General features: G+C 39.1%; 1 protein-coding gene across 2 annotated transcripts in view; it reads right to left on the reverse strand.

The window, feature by feature from the left end:
* Positions 1-4,077: 4,077 nt before the first annotated feature.
* Positions 4,078-16,518, reverse strand: part of LOC128703912 (probable serine/threonine-protein kinase dyrk2) — a 30,093-nt gene continuing 17,652 nt past the window's right edge. Inside the window, exons 4-7 of one of the 2 annotated variants that reach the window (XM_070104811.1) lie at positions 7,359-7,492; positions 6,112-6,218; positions 5,378-5,539; positions 4,078-4,696 (exon numbers count right to left, since the gene is read on the reverse strand). In XM_070104811.1, the coding sequence (XP_069960912.1) occupies positions 4,093-4,696; positions 5,378-5,539; positions 6,112-6,218; positions 7,359-7,492 (1,007 nt within the window). In that variant the 3' untranslated portion in view covers positions 4,078-4,092. The remainder of the gene's footprint in view (positions 4,697-5,377; positions 5,540-6,111; positions 6,219-7,358; positions 7,493-16,518) is intronic. The other variant, XM_070104812.1, reaches the window with a different exon arrangement.

Here is a 16,518-nt window from a genome sequence, read left to right on the forward strand (position 1 = left end):
AGTAAAGATCGGAACTGTAATGGACTGTACCAAGGTATGGGGGAGGGAGGCGAGAGGGTGGAGGGAACTAGAGAAGTGTGGGAGGGGACAAGAGGCAGAAACCTGGGAGGTGGCAGAAGAGGAAACTTGGGAGGGGACAGGGGAGGAAGGCACAGTACAAGGAACAAGGATGATGAACCTCCACACTTGTAACAGCCAGTGAAAGGTGAAGACCCAGGTACAGAGACCGGGAAGGTAAAATATGGAGGTGGATGAAGGGAAGGAGGGGTTAAAGGAGATTTTTTTGATCTCTGAGAAGTAGAGGGATGATTGGGAGGTGTCATACGAGGTCTTGTCGATACCGGGGTTTGTGAGGGAGAACACGAAGTGAGGACAGACTGAGGTGTTGAAGTAGGGACGTCTGAGCCCAGGACAGCAAAAGAATTAGATACAGGAGTGACTATGGGACTGGCAACCACAGAGGAGGCTGCAGAAGATGGGACCCCAGAAGTGGGGGGGGAGTTTTGAAACACGAGAATAAGAAACACTGGGTAGTCTCCCTTGGAAGCGAAGATGAGAAACTGCCATAGCATAAGGGAGACCTTCTGCCTTTTTGAGGCAACGAATTTCACGCTCATTTAAGTAGACCTGGCAAAGGCGAGAGTACGAAGGGTGAGCCTCATGACAATTAAGGCAAGAGGGAGTGACTGCAAGGCGTATTAGAATGGTCATCGGCACCACAGACTGGGCATTCGGCTATAGATCTGCAATATTTTGCTGGGTGGACAGATCGCCAGCAATTCCTACACTGTTGCGGTGTAGGGATCACCTTCCGTACTTGTAACCGATGTCCTGCTACATAAACAGGATGGGAGTTCACGGCTGTCAAAAGTTAAACAAGCCACATTGCAAGGGTATCGTCTTCGCCCGCGGGCAGAAAGAACGCAAGTGTCTACCTTGAGAATTGGGAGATCTTGGAGTTCCAGCTGTTCGAGAATGTCATTGACACGTCTGGAAATTCTGTTGGACTATGGTATGGGGCAGAATAACAGTACCACAAGAATTGAGGGAATGATGTTTTTCGATAGTGATAGGAATAGTATCGATATGTGAAAGAGAAAGATCATGAGCTTGGGTAGAATTCTGGACTGTGATGATGTGCGTACCACTCTTAAGAGCATGAAAGGAAATATCTCTTTCAACGTGGCGTAGGAGCACTTTACCAATACTATGGTTGGAAAGATAGGCAGTAGAAGAAGTCTGTCTTAAAGTAAAGAATTTAGTCCATTGTGTGGTCCAAAACCGAGTGTGGAGAGGGAGTGCATGACGTGTCGGTCTTTTCCAAGTAGAATGGGAAGGTAAAGAAGTAACATCAGGAGAGAGTCGTTGGGATTTAGAAGTGGGACCAGAGTCAGTCCGACATGGGACGGGCTGGAGATTCGAAAATTGCCATACCATAGAGGGAGAGGCCGGAAGCATGGTCAAAGAGCAGAGGTCAGACAAATCGAATTAGTCAGTCGAAACCCCAGCACTTGAAGCGGGTGACGAAACAGCACCAGCAAGAGGTACAGGGGCCTTAGGGGTGTCCAAAGAGTGGCCAAAAGGCGAGGCGAGGTCAGAACAGGGTGCGGTAACAATAAGGGGCCCGGGGGTAGCGGGGTCATGGATATGGGACTCCATGGTTAGGTTACTACTTTAAGAAAAAAAAGAAGTAAAAATAAAAAAAAAAAAGGGGGGGGGAGCAGGGAGGGATAGTTCCTAGGAGGAATGAAAGGGCCAGAAATCTCCCTCCACGCCCAAGAAGACCTCAGCACCGCAAGTAGCGCAGATGCAGCATGGAACCCATGCTATACCCTACCCTTCATGCCAGTAAACCAGCAATCCGGGATAGCAACCCCACATCTGCAGAGCTACCACAGTGGACAAAAGAGGGTGGCTGGATATCCGCCACAAAGCATACTTCCTTCAGCCACCACCCCTGGAATCTGAAAGGTGGCTTCCCGAGATACACCAGTCACCCAAAGCCACCCTCCGGGATACCGGAGAGGGATCTGGACATCCCCAGGCGATCCAGATTCCACGGCAAACCACGCCACCGCCAAGAACCTCAACGGAATGGGATGGACCCCGGTACCCTTTCCCCTACCTAGGAACTAGCGCGCCTGTGGGAAAAATCCCAAAAGCCAAAAAGAGGAAGGGCAAAAGGGAGGGGTGGGGAGGAGGAGGAAAGGAAAAAGGGGGAGGATGGGATAGGGAAGGGGAGATTGGGGGGTAATTAGGTTCGGACTGAGGAAGGAGATCAACAGGTCTAATTCCTCAGACCAAGAGCCTCTTCACCACGCCAAGGAGCCCCCCCCTTGAAGAGGAGAAAATCCTAAGAAAACCGCCCCATCTGCAAGTACCCATCAACTGTTAAAACCATCCGAAGCATTTGATCCTAAGAGCCCTTTTATGCTCTTCTTTATGAAGGTAAAACATTTGGCCCAAGATAAATATGAATCACAGTCCCAGATCAAAAATGAGTGTTTAAAAGAATGGAAAAACCTGTCCAAGGATGAGAAGCAAAGATATACTGAACGTTGTGAAGAACTTAAGGAAAAATATGCAGAACAAATATTACAGTATGTGGAAAACATGAACAAAAATTCACGTAGATTGTATCTTGGCGTTCATCGCAAGACATTGTTTACATTCTTTCAACATGATATATTTGAAGAATTGTATCCTAATAAAAAGTATCCTGTTTATTTAAGCCCACGGAAGCAGAAGACAGTGGGAAAAACAAGTGAGGCTAACTTCTCCAGAGAACAGCGATGACGACTTTACTGCTGATTATCTGGCAAGAATAATAAAAATGTTGAGTTTAAAAAGAAAAAGAACGAGAACAAAAGTGAGTCTTTGCAGTCTAAAGATAAGTTATCCAGTGATGGTTATGTGAAATCAAAGGCAGTGAAAGGTACAAGTCATAGTGACATTGCAAAATCAAAATAAAAAGGCAAAGAAATATCTGCACCAACTTTTTCTATGTTTGAAACTAAAGTAAATTACTTAGGAACTAAAGAAACTCTTGATTCATTCTCTAGTGATGACGATCTGAGAATACAAGAAAATGTAAAAAAACATTTGAGGAAGAAAGTACGAAAACTGACAGTGACTCTGACACTGAACCCAGCCAGTCACCTTACAAAGGCTCAGCTGAAGCCTCATTGACCACCACACCAAATAAACTGGAATCTGATGACTCGAGCAGCAGTGATGGCTACTCAGATACAGATGTTATGCCAGCCTGGAAGACTACAAAATCTATCAAAGAAAGTATGAAGTCTTAAATAACCTGGTTATTGCCTCCCAGTTATTAAAAAATTGTCTTGGTAGACAATCGAGTGGACATCTGATTGTCCACAAGAATGGAGGAGTTTCCCTTTAGTTTAAAAAAAAAAAAAAAAAAAAAAAAAAAAAAAAAAAAAAGGTCCAAGTGATCAATTTGTTTTGAATGTCACAAATAAGTGAAATTAATTTTACTTATTTTGGTAACAAAACCACATGGTTCCCTTCAAGGGTACTCAGTGCCAGTTAAGGGTTTTTCCATCCAAGTAATTGGAGCCACTAACCTTGAATCAAACATTACCTCCTATTCCCCAAAGACTGTTTGATGCCTATGGGCTTAACACTTCCCCATGAAAATAATATCAAGTAAAAAAAACAGTTTTGACCTATATCTCCCCCCCCCCCCCCCCCAAGAAAAAAGAAATGCATTAGTCTCCAACTTAACCACTGGGTTATCTGTATATCCCAGCAGCAACGATGGTTACTCAGACGTTATTCCAGCCTGGAAGACTCCAAAATTATCAAATAGAGAATGATGTCAACCTGATTATTGCCCCCTTCCCCCCCCAGTTATTAAAAAAAATTGTGATTAAGTTCAAATCCAAATAGGAAAGAGTACTTTTAATGCCAGTGATCAAGAGCACTTCAGCATCAAGGTATCTTAAATTTGAATTCCAGGGACATTATCCAGTACTTAAATTTTGCCATCAAGCAATGTTATCCATTGGTTGGAAGAAAATATACATTTGTAATTTTAATAAAAGGCATAAAAACAATGCAGCTTAACTATAATATAAAAAAAATAGTTACAATCACTCCAACAAAAGCAAACAGCTTTGGCACTGGTGCCATTCCTTGGGAACCCAGTGTTTCAGTAGTTTGTGTGTGCACTAAAGGGCTCTCTAGCCCACTGCTTGATGATGTGCCATTTGCATGCATGTTGAAATTGCTTTCTAGCCCACTGTCTACTGGGGTAATTGTGTGTACTGAAGTAGTGGTCTGTAGCTCACTTGATGGGGCAGTATGTGACATTTCCTGGTTTAATTGGTTAGTGCTCGAGCCATTGCTTGATGGTGCCTTTTCTAACGAGTCAATATTGGAATGGGTGGTGCTTCTTGAAGTAGAAAATGGTAAAGTTGTGTTCTGGGTTCTTGTCCTCTCTGGTACAACACTCTGAAGGCTCATGCTAATAACTTCTGATGCAACAAGAGTTGCCTCTGGGAAAATGGGCACTGTATTCGATACTGGCATAAGGATACTAAGTGTGCCCTCTGCAGGCTCCATGACATTCTTGTTAGCTTCAGGAGTTTCCATTTCTGATGAAGTTTCATTTATCTCATTGGGTTGCATCTTTGCAGCCTGTAGTTTAATGCCATTTGATGCTCCACTCCTGTAAATAGTTAAAATAAGCAATTGCAGTTGTTAATATGTCCTTTCAACAAACTGGTAGTATCCCAGAGGCCAGGTGAACCAAAATGAAAAACTAAAGTTTCTACTTTTAAATATATATGTATATATTTATTTTTAGTCTCCTCTTACGACACGCATGGCTCACGGAGGAAGAATCTGTTCCATTTTCCCATGGAGATTAGAGGAAATAAGCAAGAACTAGTAAGAAAATAGAGGAAAACCCAGAGGGGGTGTGTATATATGCTTGTACATGTATGTGTCTTATGACCTAAGTAACTAGAAGTAGCAAGATGTCCCTGAAACCTTGCAGGTTTAGGAGACTGAAAAGACACCAGCAATCCTATCATGTAAAACAATTACAGGTTTCGGTTTCACTCACTTGGCAGGACGGTAGTACCTCCCTGGGCAATTGCTGTCTATAATCTACCTCCTTGTAATGTATATACACAATCAAATTAACTTCTGATCATAACTAATAGAATTAGTATGGACTTACTAAATCTAAGTCATACAGCACCTGGGAAAACTTGAGTTATCAGTGGCAAGATGCAAGAGCAGCAGCATTAATTCATTCAATCAAGACATTCCCTGGCATCAAGGTGCTTCATTCAGATGGGGAAAAGGGGCATAACCATGCAAACTATACTAGCATGCTACTCACCAGTTTGAGTAAAATATATCGGAGGAAGCTTGAACCATGTCAAAGAAAGATTGCACGTCTGACTGCATCCTGAGTGTGTGTAGCAGTTCAGAGGTTGTGTTCATCTCTACTTCATATACCAACCACTCCGTTTCCTCTGAACAAGAGCCAGGAACACTGCCACTGCAAACAGTTTTCTATTACAGTGACAGTTACTTTAAAATATTCATTGGTAAACACTTGCCTGGGTCATATAGCACCTAGAAAACTGTATGCAGGAAGAGATTAAGCAGGTATAATTGAGGAAAGAGGATAGTTCCAATTCTTTAGACCAAGAGGCTATATAACACTGGTGTGTTTAGCACTTAGTTTTGATTATAATAAGACTAAAGAGGCCTTCAACACTAAATCCTTCAATGTAGGGGTACTAGTCTAAATTTACATCAGTGCTAGGTGGAAGAATGCTACAACTTCAGAGGCTGAGGAGGAAGGAGGGAACAAGAGTAAGTTTAGGGTGTATGATAATGTTGGCAGAATTGTCGACAATGTTAGGTTAAAAAAAAAGGGGGGGGACGTGCAACTGTTGCAACATTTTATTGTGGCAACGTTTCGCTCTCCAGGAACTTAAGCTTGATGCTGCTTCTGCGGAGCAAAACATTACCACAGTAAATAACTGCATTAGTTGCAAGTGTCCTTTTACCTAACTGTGTATGATTACTGACTTGTACCAGCAGCAGCACAGCTCATCCACTGACCTGTACTGATAGTAGGGCTGGTCCACTGGAGGCAGGAGGTCTTCCATGGTTAAGTTCATCTTCTGGGTCTCATTTTTAAGCAATTTCACAATATCAGCAACTGCCCTCTGAAAGTAATTTTAAGATGATTTACAGCCACTGATAACTAACTCCTATGGGTTTAATATTTGCCCATAATTATAATCAACATAGTACAAACAAATACTATTGTCAGTACCTCTTCCAGTTTATTTTCAGTGTATATTCTTGGAAAAGTGGTAAATCCATCGAGATAATGGATAATGGGAAAAAACTGACAAAAGGAGTAGCTTGAATTTCTTCAATCAAGAACCCTTTGCCAGCATCAAGGCATCCCATTGAAGGTAACCAGACTAAGCATTCCACTTCCCCCCACCCTTTAGGGTCACACCAGCCAAGATCCTCTCCCATCCCTTTTAAAGGGTCACTATCTTAACTGTCTGCCAGTCTAAACTTTCCTCCACCCACTTTCCCCTGAACTCTAGTACTATAAGTTCAGTTTTATTTCCCCAGCCAGGTGTCTCCAATACAAGAATTATAGGTTACCTAGCAGGGGGGGGGGGGCACAAACCCCACACTATAATCCAGCACTGGAAGCATAAACACCAACAGTAAGGCGACCCACTACAATATGATCCAGCACAGATGGCGAGACCCCCTATAGTATTATGATCCAGCATCACAAGGTATTGCAAAATGTAATCTCACCTAACACTACCCCAGATTCTTTTAAGTGACCCTTTCCCATGTACCTTTGAGAAGCCACACATGTATCACCACTTTCCAACCCAGTCATCAGTGTATGATTCCATCTTATCCTTACTCCCCATCCCCCTTTCCTTCAATGGGATTCCTTAATGCTGGTCAGGAGACCTGGAGAGAGTTCCGGGGGTCAACGCCCCCGCGGCCTGGTCTGTGACCAGGCTTCCTGGTGGATCAGAGCCTGATCAACCAGGCTGTTACTGCTGCTGTCATGCGAGACAAGCAATTAAACTTTCCTTCTTCCTTGAATCTAACCTGATTGTCTACCATTCCCCAGGTGCTGTCTAACTCAAGATTTCAGCAGTTTCCTATAAATAGCCTTGTTCTTACCAATAAATTGAAACTAACCTATTTAACAGTTTCTCATACTTCTTATTGTATTTTTATTGCCTAATAATGCTTAATTGAAGCTTTTAAATGAGCACAATTAGCCATAACTATCTGTAGACTGAGGTGGGTATTATCACCTTGTATGGTGTGTTAGGAAGACTATGTTGCTCTGCCATAGAATGTGTTAACACACCCACAGCCACCGGCGTCTTAGTCATGTTGCCTTGAGTGCGACGCAGGTAATGTTGAATTTCCATGTCAGATCTCTTTCCTATTAAAAAATAAAACATTCACTGAATATTTTTTCAGCCTACACGCACTTACCGAACAAGTTTATAACATACTATGCTTGATCTTTAATAATTTTTCATGCGAACTGTCAAGTCTAAAGTCCTTTCGATGAGTAAAAGTTCCAACGTCAGGACTTCCTAATTCCGAGTCAGGTGTATTTTGGTAACAGCAATCTGAGAAAGGTAGCCCCCACATTGCATAACCCCAGCCCCCTGAACCTTAATGCACATGATAGGAATAGTGCAGTGTGGCACAAGTTTGTAATGCTGGAAACATGTGCTACACTGGACACAGTATCCATCTAGGCAGAAGAAAAAAGGCAGAAAGGAAAGGTCAAGAGAGAAAGACCAGGTCAAGTCACAGGTGCTCTGAAGTTTGGTGCCTTTGATAATGTAATTAAAGAGGAAGGCACCTACAGAGAAAGCCAGGACTAGGATTCATATTAGGAAAGTTGTGTACAAGGGATGTTCCAACAAGACAGTCTATGAAGGATATAATACTGGTCACTGAAGGTTTATTTTTATTTTGCCTCCAAAGCAGCTAGTTCAGTGTGCATCCATGTTCATCCTGTGGACAGTATGCATGAAAGGACTAGGAGCTAGGCTCAAAAAGTTCTAACAGGAGTATTTCTGAATTTATATCTACAATTTGTCCTATCTGTTGCAAGTAATTTAGGATATTTATACTTATTCTCAGAGGTATACATAAACCTTAATGAAAGAGGTGTACATAAACGAGTGTCTTACCAAAAAATGTCAGAACCTCCTTTATAGAGTCGGAAAACTTAAGCGGGAGAATAATGACAATACACCAATGCTTCACACGAGATGGGAAAATTCTTGTTAGGAAAACAAATGTAGGTCAACTGTACACAATAACGAACGAGAATAATCTATCACGATTTCTCAGGGATACTAATCTTACAGAGAATAACTAAATGTCCAACCTAAAAGCCTACGTAGTGTAGTGAATGTTTTGCTCCATTATTGTTCAAATTTCATTGTACAATCTCTTAGTAATTAAATAATCAACTACCTCATTTTGTGATTTTACTAGTAAGCATAAGTCACCTTGTGTAATTTTCTTATTTACTATTGTTTGCTTAAACATTAGCTGAATTGATACTTTCTCTGTCCATATTATTACTTCATATTTTTTAAATACTATCAATTGATATTACTTACTAAAATTAATAATTATCATTTTTACTATAATTTCAATTTACTCTTAACATTTTTGACATTTAATAACCATTACTTGTCTAATTACCTTTACCTGTTTTATACCACATTTACTATCTTAGAGTACTCTTAATTACCTTGTACTGCCATATAACCTCTAGTACAGTACTCAAAATAGCAAGGGTCACCCCGATCCACAAAGGAGGAGACCAAACAGAGTTGAATAACTATAGGCCAATATCCAACTTACACCCTCTCAAAAATCTTCGAAAAATTAATTCATAAACGAATCTACTCCTACTTTATCTCCCAAAACATACTCAACCCCTGCCAATTTGGATTCAGGCCTAATAAAAATACTAATGATGCTATTATACACAATCTAGAACATATATACACTGCAATAGAGAAAAAAGTCCCACTGGGGATCTTCATTGACTTACGTAAAGCTTTTGATACAGTTGACCATGACTTGCTCCACGTAAAATTGTCACACTATGGTATAAGAGGGCACTCCCTCAACTACCTCAAGTCATACCTCAGCAACAGAAGCCAATATGTGTACGCAAATGGGGCAAACTCTTCTGCACAACCAATTACAGTTGGTGTCCCACAGGGAAGTGTCCTTGGCCCTCTTCTCTTTCTCCTATACATAAATGACCTACCAAATGCTTCGCAATTACTCAAACCCACTATTTGCAGATGACACTACATACGTCTTCTCCCACCCGAGCCCAGTCACGCTAGCCAATACTGTAAATACCGAATTACAGAAAATATCTACCTGGATGAGGACTAACAAACTTACACTAAACATTGACAAAACCTACTTCATTCAGTTTGGTAAAAGAGCTACAGATGTCCCTCTTAACATAATGATAAACGGATCACCTATCACAAAGCTAACAGAGGGAAAATTCTTAGGAATCCACCTTGATAATACTCAAATTTCATACACATATACAACAAATTTCTAAGAAAATTTCCAAGACTGTAGGCATACTATCGAAGATACGGTACTATGCTCCACAGTCAGCCCTCCTGGCCCTATATCACTCTTATTTACCCCTATCTCACCTATGGAATTTGTGCATGGGGCTCAACAACAAGTAACCATCTCAGACCACTAATTACCCAACAAAAGGCTGCAGTTAGAATGATGACAAATTCTCACTACAGGCAGCACACTCCAATATTCAATACACTCAACCTACTCACCATACAAAACATCCATACTTATTACTGCACCTATTACATACATAGAACACTTAACTCTGATATTAACCCTCCCCTCAAACATCTCCTTGCCAACCTCAACAGAACACATGACCATAACACAAGGCACAGATCACTCTTTGATGTTCCTCGTGTCCATCTCACGCTATGCAAAAACTCAATGCACATAAAAGGCCCTAAAATCTGGAATTCATTACCTGTAAATATAAAAGAAACACTACCTGTTTATAAATTCAAGTCTTCTCAAAGATCACTTACTCACCCAAAACCAAATAAATACTGAATAACTGAACCTTATAAATTGTATATCTTAAATGTTTCTCACAATTACATCACATAAATGTTAAACCTAAAACCCAATCTAACTATTATTTTTTAAATACACTACCTAACAGAATACTCCATTCTACTGAATGTACAACAATGCATGCAACCATATGACCTGTCTTTGTAATACTCACTTGTGCTTTATAGTAATCTGTTTACATTAATGTTTTATCACTGATTTCATCATTGCTTAGTTAATCTTAAGTTAATTTTAAGCCAGCCCGTAATGCTATGCATAGTACAAGTGGCTTTGGCATGCTGCTCTTATCTATTTTTTTGTACCTCTGTATGTGTGCTCAAATTTTAAATAAATAAATAAACTACCAGTGCAATATTGAATGAAATAAACATTACTTTCACTTTTTTGTAATCATTATTACTTACTAAAATTTTATTAAACACCATATTTACTACCAGTCAATTTTACTTTTGTACATTAAACATTATTTTATACTTCCCATAACATTTTGTTGCCAAATTTTCAAGTTTGTATATTCAACTCCAACCTTTATATTATCCTTTGTACCTGTGTACCTTTCTACCATCTTACTATCATATTATAACCAAGACATTACCCTTGTTATTTTTTACTATTATTCTTTTGGTACTTTAATTGTGAATTATATTTTGTCAATTTAAATCTAGTTATACTCTTGATCTTGTCAACAACCTATACCAGACTAGTGCAATTGCAAGTACCATTTCAATTTGTATTTTTATATTATAAGTTTGTATTATAATTCCTACTCTAAGATTGTTTTCATATCTTAGTGACTATATTGTGTGTGTGCAATTAGTGTATTTTTCAATTATATTATTATTCAAGGCCCTTAACTATCTTTTGCCAACTAGTACCAACTACCTCATTTTTTTTTCTACTTTTTTTATTCTTTTGCTACCTTAACTTGCATATTTTATCTTGTCAATTTAAATCTAGTTATACTCTAATTCTTGTAAACAACTTATATAACACCTTAGTGCAATTACAATTGAGAGTCTTGTGCCTTTTTTATATTATTAGATTAAACTCAGTTGTACTATAGTCAATACCAAATTCATTATATTAGACCATATTGCAATTACTAGTGAGAGACTGGTGCTATTTTTAATTTGTATTGTTATATTATTAGATTAAATCTAGTTGTACTATAGCTCATTCTAGCTCAAAACAGACTCCACAAAAGTCATTATATTAGACCTTAGTGCAATTATTTGATTACCACCTTATTGTTCACCACAACTTACATTAGTCCCTTTTATATTATAATTTTATATTATAATTCTAACTTTAAAGAATTACCTTTAAAGTACTACCTACTATCATATTCCCAAGCTCCATTATTTGATCATCACTATTTGTTCACCACAAATTATTTTAGTCCCTTTTATATTGTCTCCTTTATTTTAGCTTTAAAAAACTACCTTAGCTCATTTTTACATTTGTTAAATAATTCAGGTGCTATTTTTTTTTAGCTTTAGAATATTTACTTTATTTTTTACTTAATTCTAACTATAGATTCACTACAAATCTTATGATTACAAGCATTGATCCTGATACCAACCTCTTATTTAATGACTTAAATGATTCAAACAGTTACTGTAATTACTACACAGCAGAACAATCAAAGGCACTTCTCAGAGCCAACAACAACATAACTATCTTTAACTACAATATCAGATCTTTAAGCAAGCATTATGATGACCTCCTAGCATTACTAAATTCCTTGCATGCCAATATGTCCATCATTACACTAACTGAAACCTGGCTAAAGCCTGATACTACAGATGTCTATGCCATTCCTGGTTACACAGCCATACACAACTGTAGGCCAGACCAACAAGGGGGTGGCACTGCTATATACTACTCAGACCAACTAGAATGTATCACTAATACTTGCACAAGGAATGAACATGGGGAATATATAATAGCTAAATTCAAATCCAAATACCTACAAAAACCTCTCACATTGATAAACATCTACAGAGTTCCACAGTCAAACATTAGCCAATTTAGTCAAAACCTAGGAAGTATGATAACTGATGCACGCATGAACAAAGATCACTTACTACTCTCAGGTGACTTCAATACAAATCTCCTGCAAGACCAGGACCCACACGTTACTGAATTCACAAACACAATGAGTAACTGCTTGTTGCTACCAACAGTAACAAAACCTACAAGAGTTACGGAGACTAGTGTTTCCCTACTTGACCACATCTGGACCAACACCATATCCCCTTTAAAATCAGGCATAATTACAGATAATACCACAGACCACTACCCTACTTTCCTCATAACTCTTGGTAAAATACCCCAAGACACTACTAAAGTCACCTTCAGACTTCACAATGAGGCAGCCATTAATAACTTCACAACAGCAGCAGTAACAAACATTGACTGGCATACACAGCTAGAAATCTATACAGATATTGACGAATGTTTTAATAATTTTCTAAAAAAGACCCAATACCTCTATAACAAGCACTGCCCTAAAGAAACTAAACAGATGACAACTAAGAGACTGAACAGTCCCTGGCTAACACCCAGCATTCTCAAATCCATAAATACAAAACACCGATATGAAAAACAGTACAGAATGGGTCGCATAACCAGAGACCAAACAAAACGTTACTTGTCAATCCTAACCAGCCTGATAAGGGCAAAAAAATTGTATTATGAGAACAGATTATCCAACTTACGAGGTGATATAAAAAACACCTTGAAGACCCTGTCAGAAATTCTGGGAACAAAAAAGACATCACGACATAGCGAAATAAAATTAGCAAAATCAGATGAACCCCAACTCCCATCAACAGAAACAGCAAACGGACTCAATGATTTCTTCTCCACTATAGGTCAAAAACTTGCCAATATAATCCTAAGCTCAGATACTCCACCAAATGACTACCTCACTGGCAACTACCCGAACACGCTGTTCCTAGCTCCGACCCATACGAAGTCTCCCTTATTATCAACGCACTGAAAAACAAGGCAGGAGATTTAAATACCTTACCACCCTTTGTATACAAAAAAGAGTCACAAGTACTATCACCAATCATTGCAACACTAAAATCCATTGAATCCTCCACATTCCCTACAGTTCTCAAAACAGCAAGGGTCACCCCGATCCATAAAGGAGGAGACCAAACAGAGTTGAATAACTATAGGCCAATATCCAATTTACACCCTCTCAAAAATCTTCAAAAAATTAATTCATAAACGAATCTACTCCTACCTCATCTCCCAAAACATTCTCAACCCCTGCCAATTTGGATTCAGGCCTAATAAAAATACTAATGATGCTATTATACACATGCTAGAACATATATATACACTGCAATAGAGAAAAAAGAAGTCCCACTGGGGATCTTCATTGACTTACGTAAAGCTTTTGATACAGTTGACCATGACTTGCTCCACGTAAAATTGTCACACTATGGTATAAGAGGGCACTCCCTCAACTACCTCAACTACCTCAACTACCTCAACTACCTCAACTACCTCAACTACCTCAACTACCTCAACTACCTCAACTACCTCAACTACCTCAACTACCTCAACTACCTCAACTACCTCAACTACCTCAACTACCTCAACTACCTCAACTACCTCAACTACCTCAACTACCTCAACTACCTCAACTACCTCAACTACCTCAACTACCTCAACTACCTCAACTACCTCAACTACCTCAACTACCTCAACTACCTCAACTACCTCAGCAACAGAAGCCAATATATGTACGCAAATGGGGCAAGCTCTTCCGCACAACCAATTACAGTTGGTGTCTCACAGGGAAGTGTCCTTGGCCCTCTTCTCTTTCTCCTATACATAAATGACCTACCAAATGCTTCGCAATTACTCAAACCCACACTTTCTGCAGATGACACTACATACGTCTTCTCTCACCCGAGCCCAGTCACGCTAGCCAATACTGTAAACACCGAATTACAGAAAATATCTACCTGGATGAGGACTAAAACTTACACTAAACATTGACAAAACCTACTTCATTCAGTTTGGTAACAGAGCTACAGATGTCCCTCTTAACATAATAAATGGATCACCTATCACAAAGCTAACAGAGGGAAAATTCCTAGGAATCCACCTCGATAATACTCAAATTTCACACATATACAACAAATTTCTAAGAATTTCCAAGACTGTAGGCATACTATCGAAGATACGGTACTATGTTCCACAGTCAGCCCTCCTGGCCCTTTATCACTCTTATTTACCCCTATCTCACCTATTGAATTTGTGCATGGGGCTCAACAACAATTAACCATCTCAGACCACTAATTACCCAACAAAAGGCTGCAGTTAGAATGATAAATTCTCACTACAGGCAGCACACTCCACCAATATTCAAAACACTCAACCTACTCACAATACAAAACATCCATACTTATTACTGCACCTATTACATAAATAGAACACTTAACTCTGATATTAACCCTCCCCTCAAACATCTCCTTGCCAACCTCAACAGAACACATGACCATAACACAAGGCACAGATCACTTTGATGTTCCTCGTGTCCATCTCACGCTACGCAAAAACTCAATGCACATAAAAGGCCCTAAAATCTGGAATTCATTACCTGTAAATATAAAAGAAACACTACCTGTTTATAAATTCAAGTCTCTTCTCAAAGATCACTTACTCACTCAAAACCAAATAAATACTGAATAACTGAACCTTATAAATTGTATATCCTATATGTTACTCACAATTATATCACAAATGTTAAACCTAGGACCCAATCTAACTATTTTTTTAAATACACTACCTAACAGAATACTCCATTCTACTGAATGTACAGCAATGCAAGCAACCACATGACCTGTCTTTGTAATACTCATTTGTGTTTTATAGTTATCTGTTTACAATAATGTTTTATCACTGATTTCATCATTGCTTAGTTAATCTTAAGTTAATTTTAAGCCAGCCCGTAATGCTATGCATATAAGTGGCTTTGGCATGCTGCTCTTACCTGTATTTTTTGTACCTCTGTATGTATGCTTAAATTACTAAATAAATAAATAATAAATAAATAAATAAATAAATAAAGGTGCATTGGCAACATGTAGGTTATTAACTATATATTTCTCAAGTGGATGGTCAAGCAATGTACAAAGTGACCTTAAGGCTGACCACGTACTTTATCTAGTTTGATCTGTAGATATGCCAAGCTGCCATTAGTGCTTGTAACCAAGTCTTATATACCTGGCTACCTATTAGTTACTGCATAATTCATGTTTGACAACTACCATGGAGGAGGGATTCCATGTGACAATGCATAAAAACTGCACATTATATACTGTTACAAGTGCTGTATAATCCCTGAGGGTTTAGCACTCCCCTTAATTATAATATCTGACTACAATAAGCATTTAAAGTTATTCTGAGAATAAAGTGCCTTCAGTGGGTGCAGAATCAGTAACAAAGCTGTCATTAGCTTCAGTGCGATGAGGATGGCATAAATTGTTATATATGCCATTGTTATTAGAACATAAAGGAGGATCACTGCAGCAGGCCTGTTGGCCCATACTAGGCAGGTCCTTCACAATCCTTCCCACTAACAAAATATTTGCCCAACCCAATTGTTATGTACTATTGTAACTGGTATACCTAAATTAATTTCGGTTAATGATATTTATGAAAGCCTTGTGCATGCATGTACAAAACCAGTGATGATATATGTTCATAATTTGTATTGCAAACTTATTGATAGTACGTTCATTTTAGTGTTTAAAGGTATAGCTGACATGGTTTTAACCTGGGGGAGGGGGGGTTGTAGAAGTGTAGGATGTGAGTATCAGTATTATGAAGATCTGTTATTGCATAGCATTGTGTATTTAGAGGTAGTGTGTAGGTGTATTAGGTTTGTCTTAGCCCAATATTGTGTATTAACTCAGTGGACTGCAGTAGTACAGGTGTTGACTGTTCAAGAGAAATGTACCATTCATTGGTACCTATGTAGTACAGTAGACCCTCAAGTTTCGGCAGCCTTGACTTTTGTGAAATTCGACCTTCAGCGAATTTTTTTTGGAAAAATTTGGCCTCAAGTTTCGTGAAAAGACTTGTTTCAGCGGCCGTCCGGTACCCGTCCGCCCGTCACCACGCACACCAAACCAGTCTCCCATGCCATTCACGCTCAGTGTGCCATTGTTAACCAACATGTGACCCTCACCCCGCAGGTTCATACATTTCATAATCCATTGTTTTTTGTGCTTGCAACTGCTAAATAAGTAATCA

Source organism: Cherax quadricarinatus, chromosome 95 (assembly GCF_038502225.1).
Source record: "Cherax quadricarinatus isolate ZL_2023a chromosome 95, ASM3850222v1, whole genome shotgun sequence".
Classification (NCBI taxonomy): Eukaryota; Metazoa; Arthropoda; class Malacostraca; order Decapoda; family Parastacidae; genus Cherax; species Cherax quadricarinatus.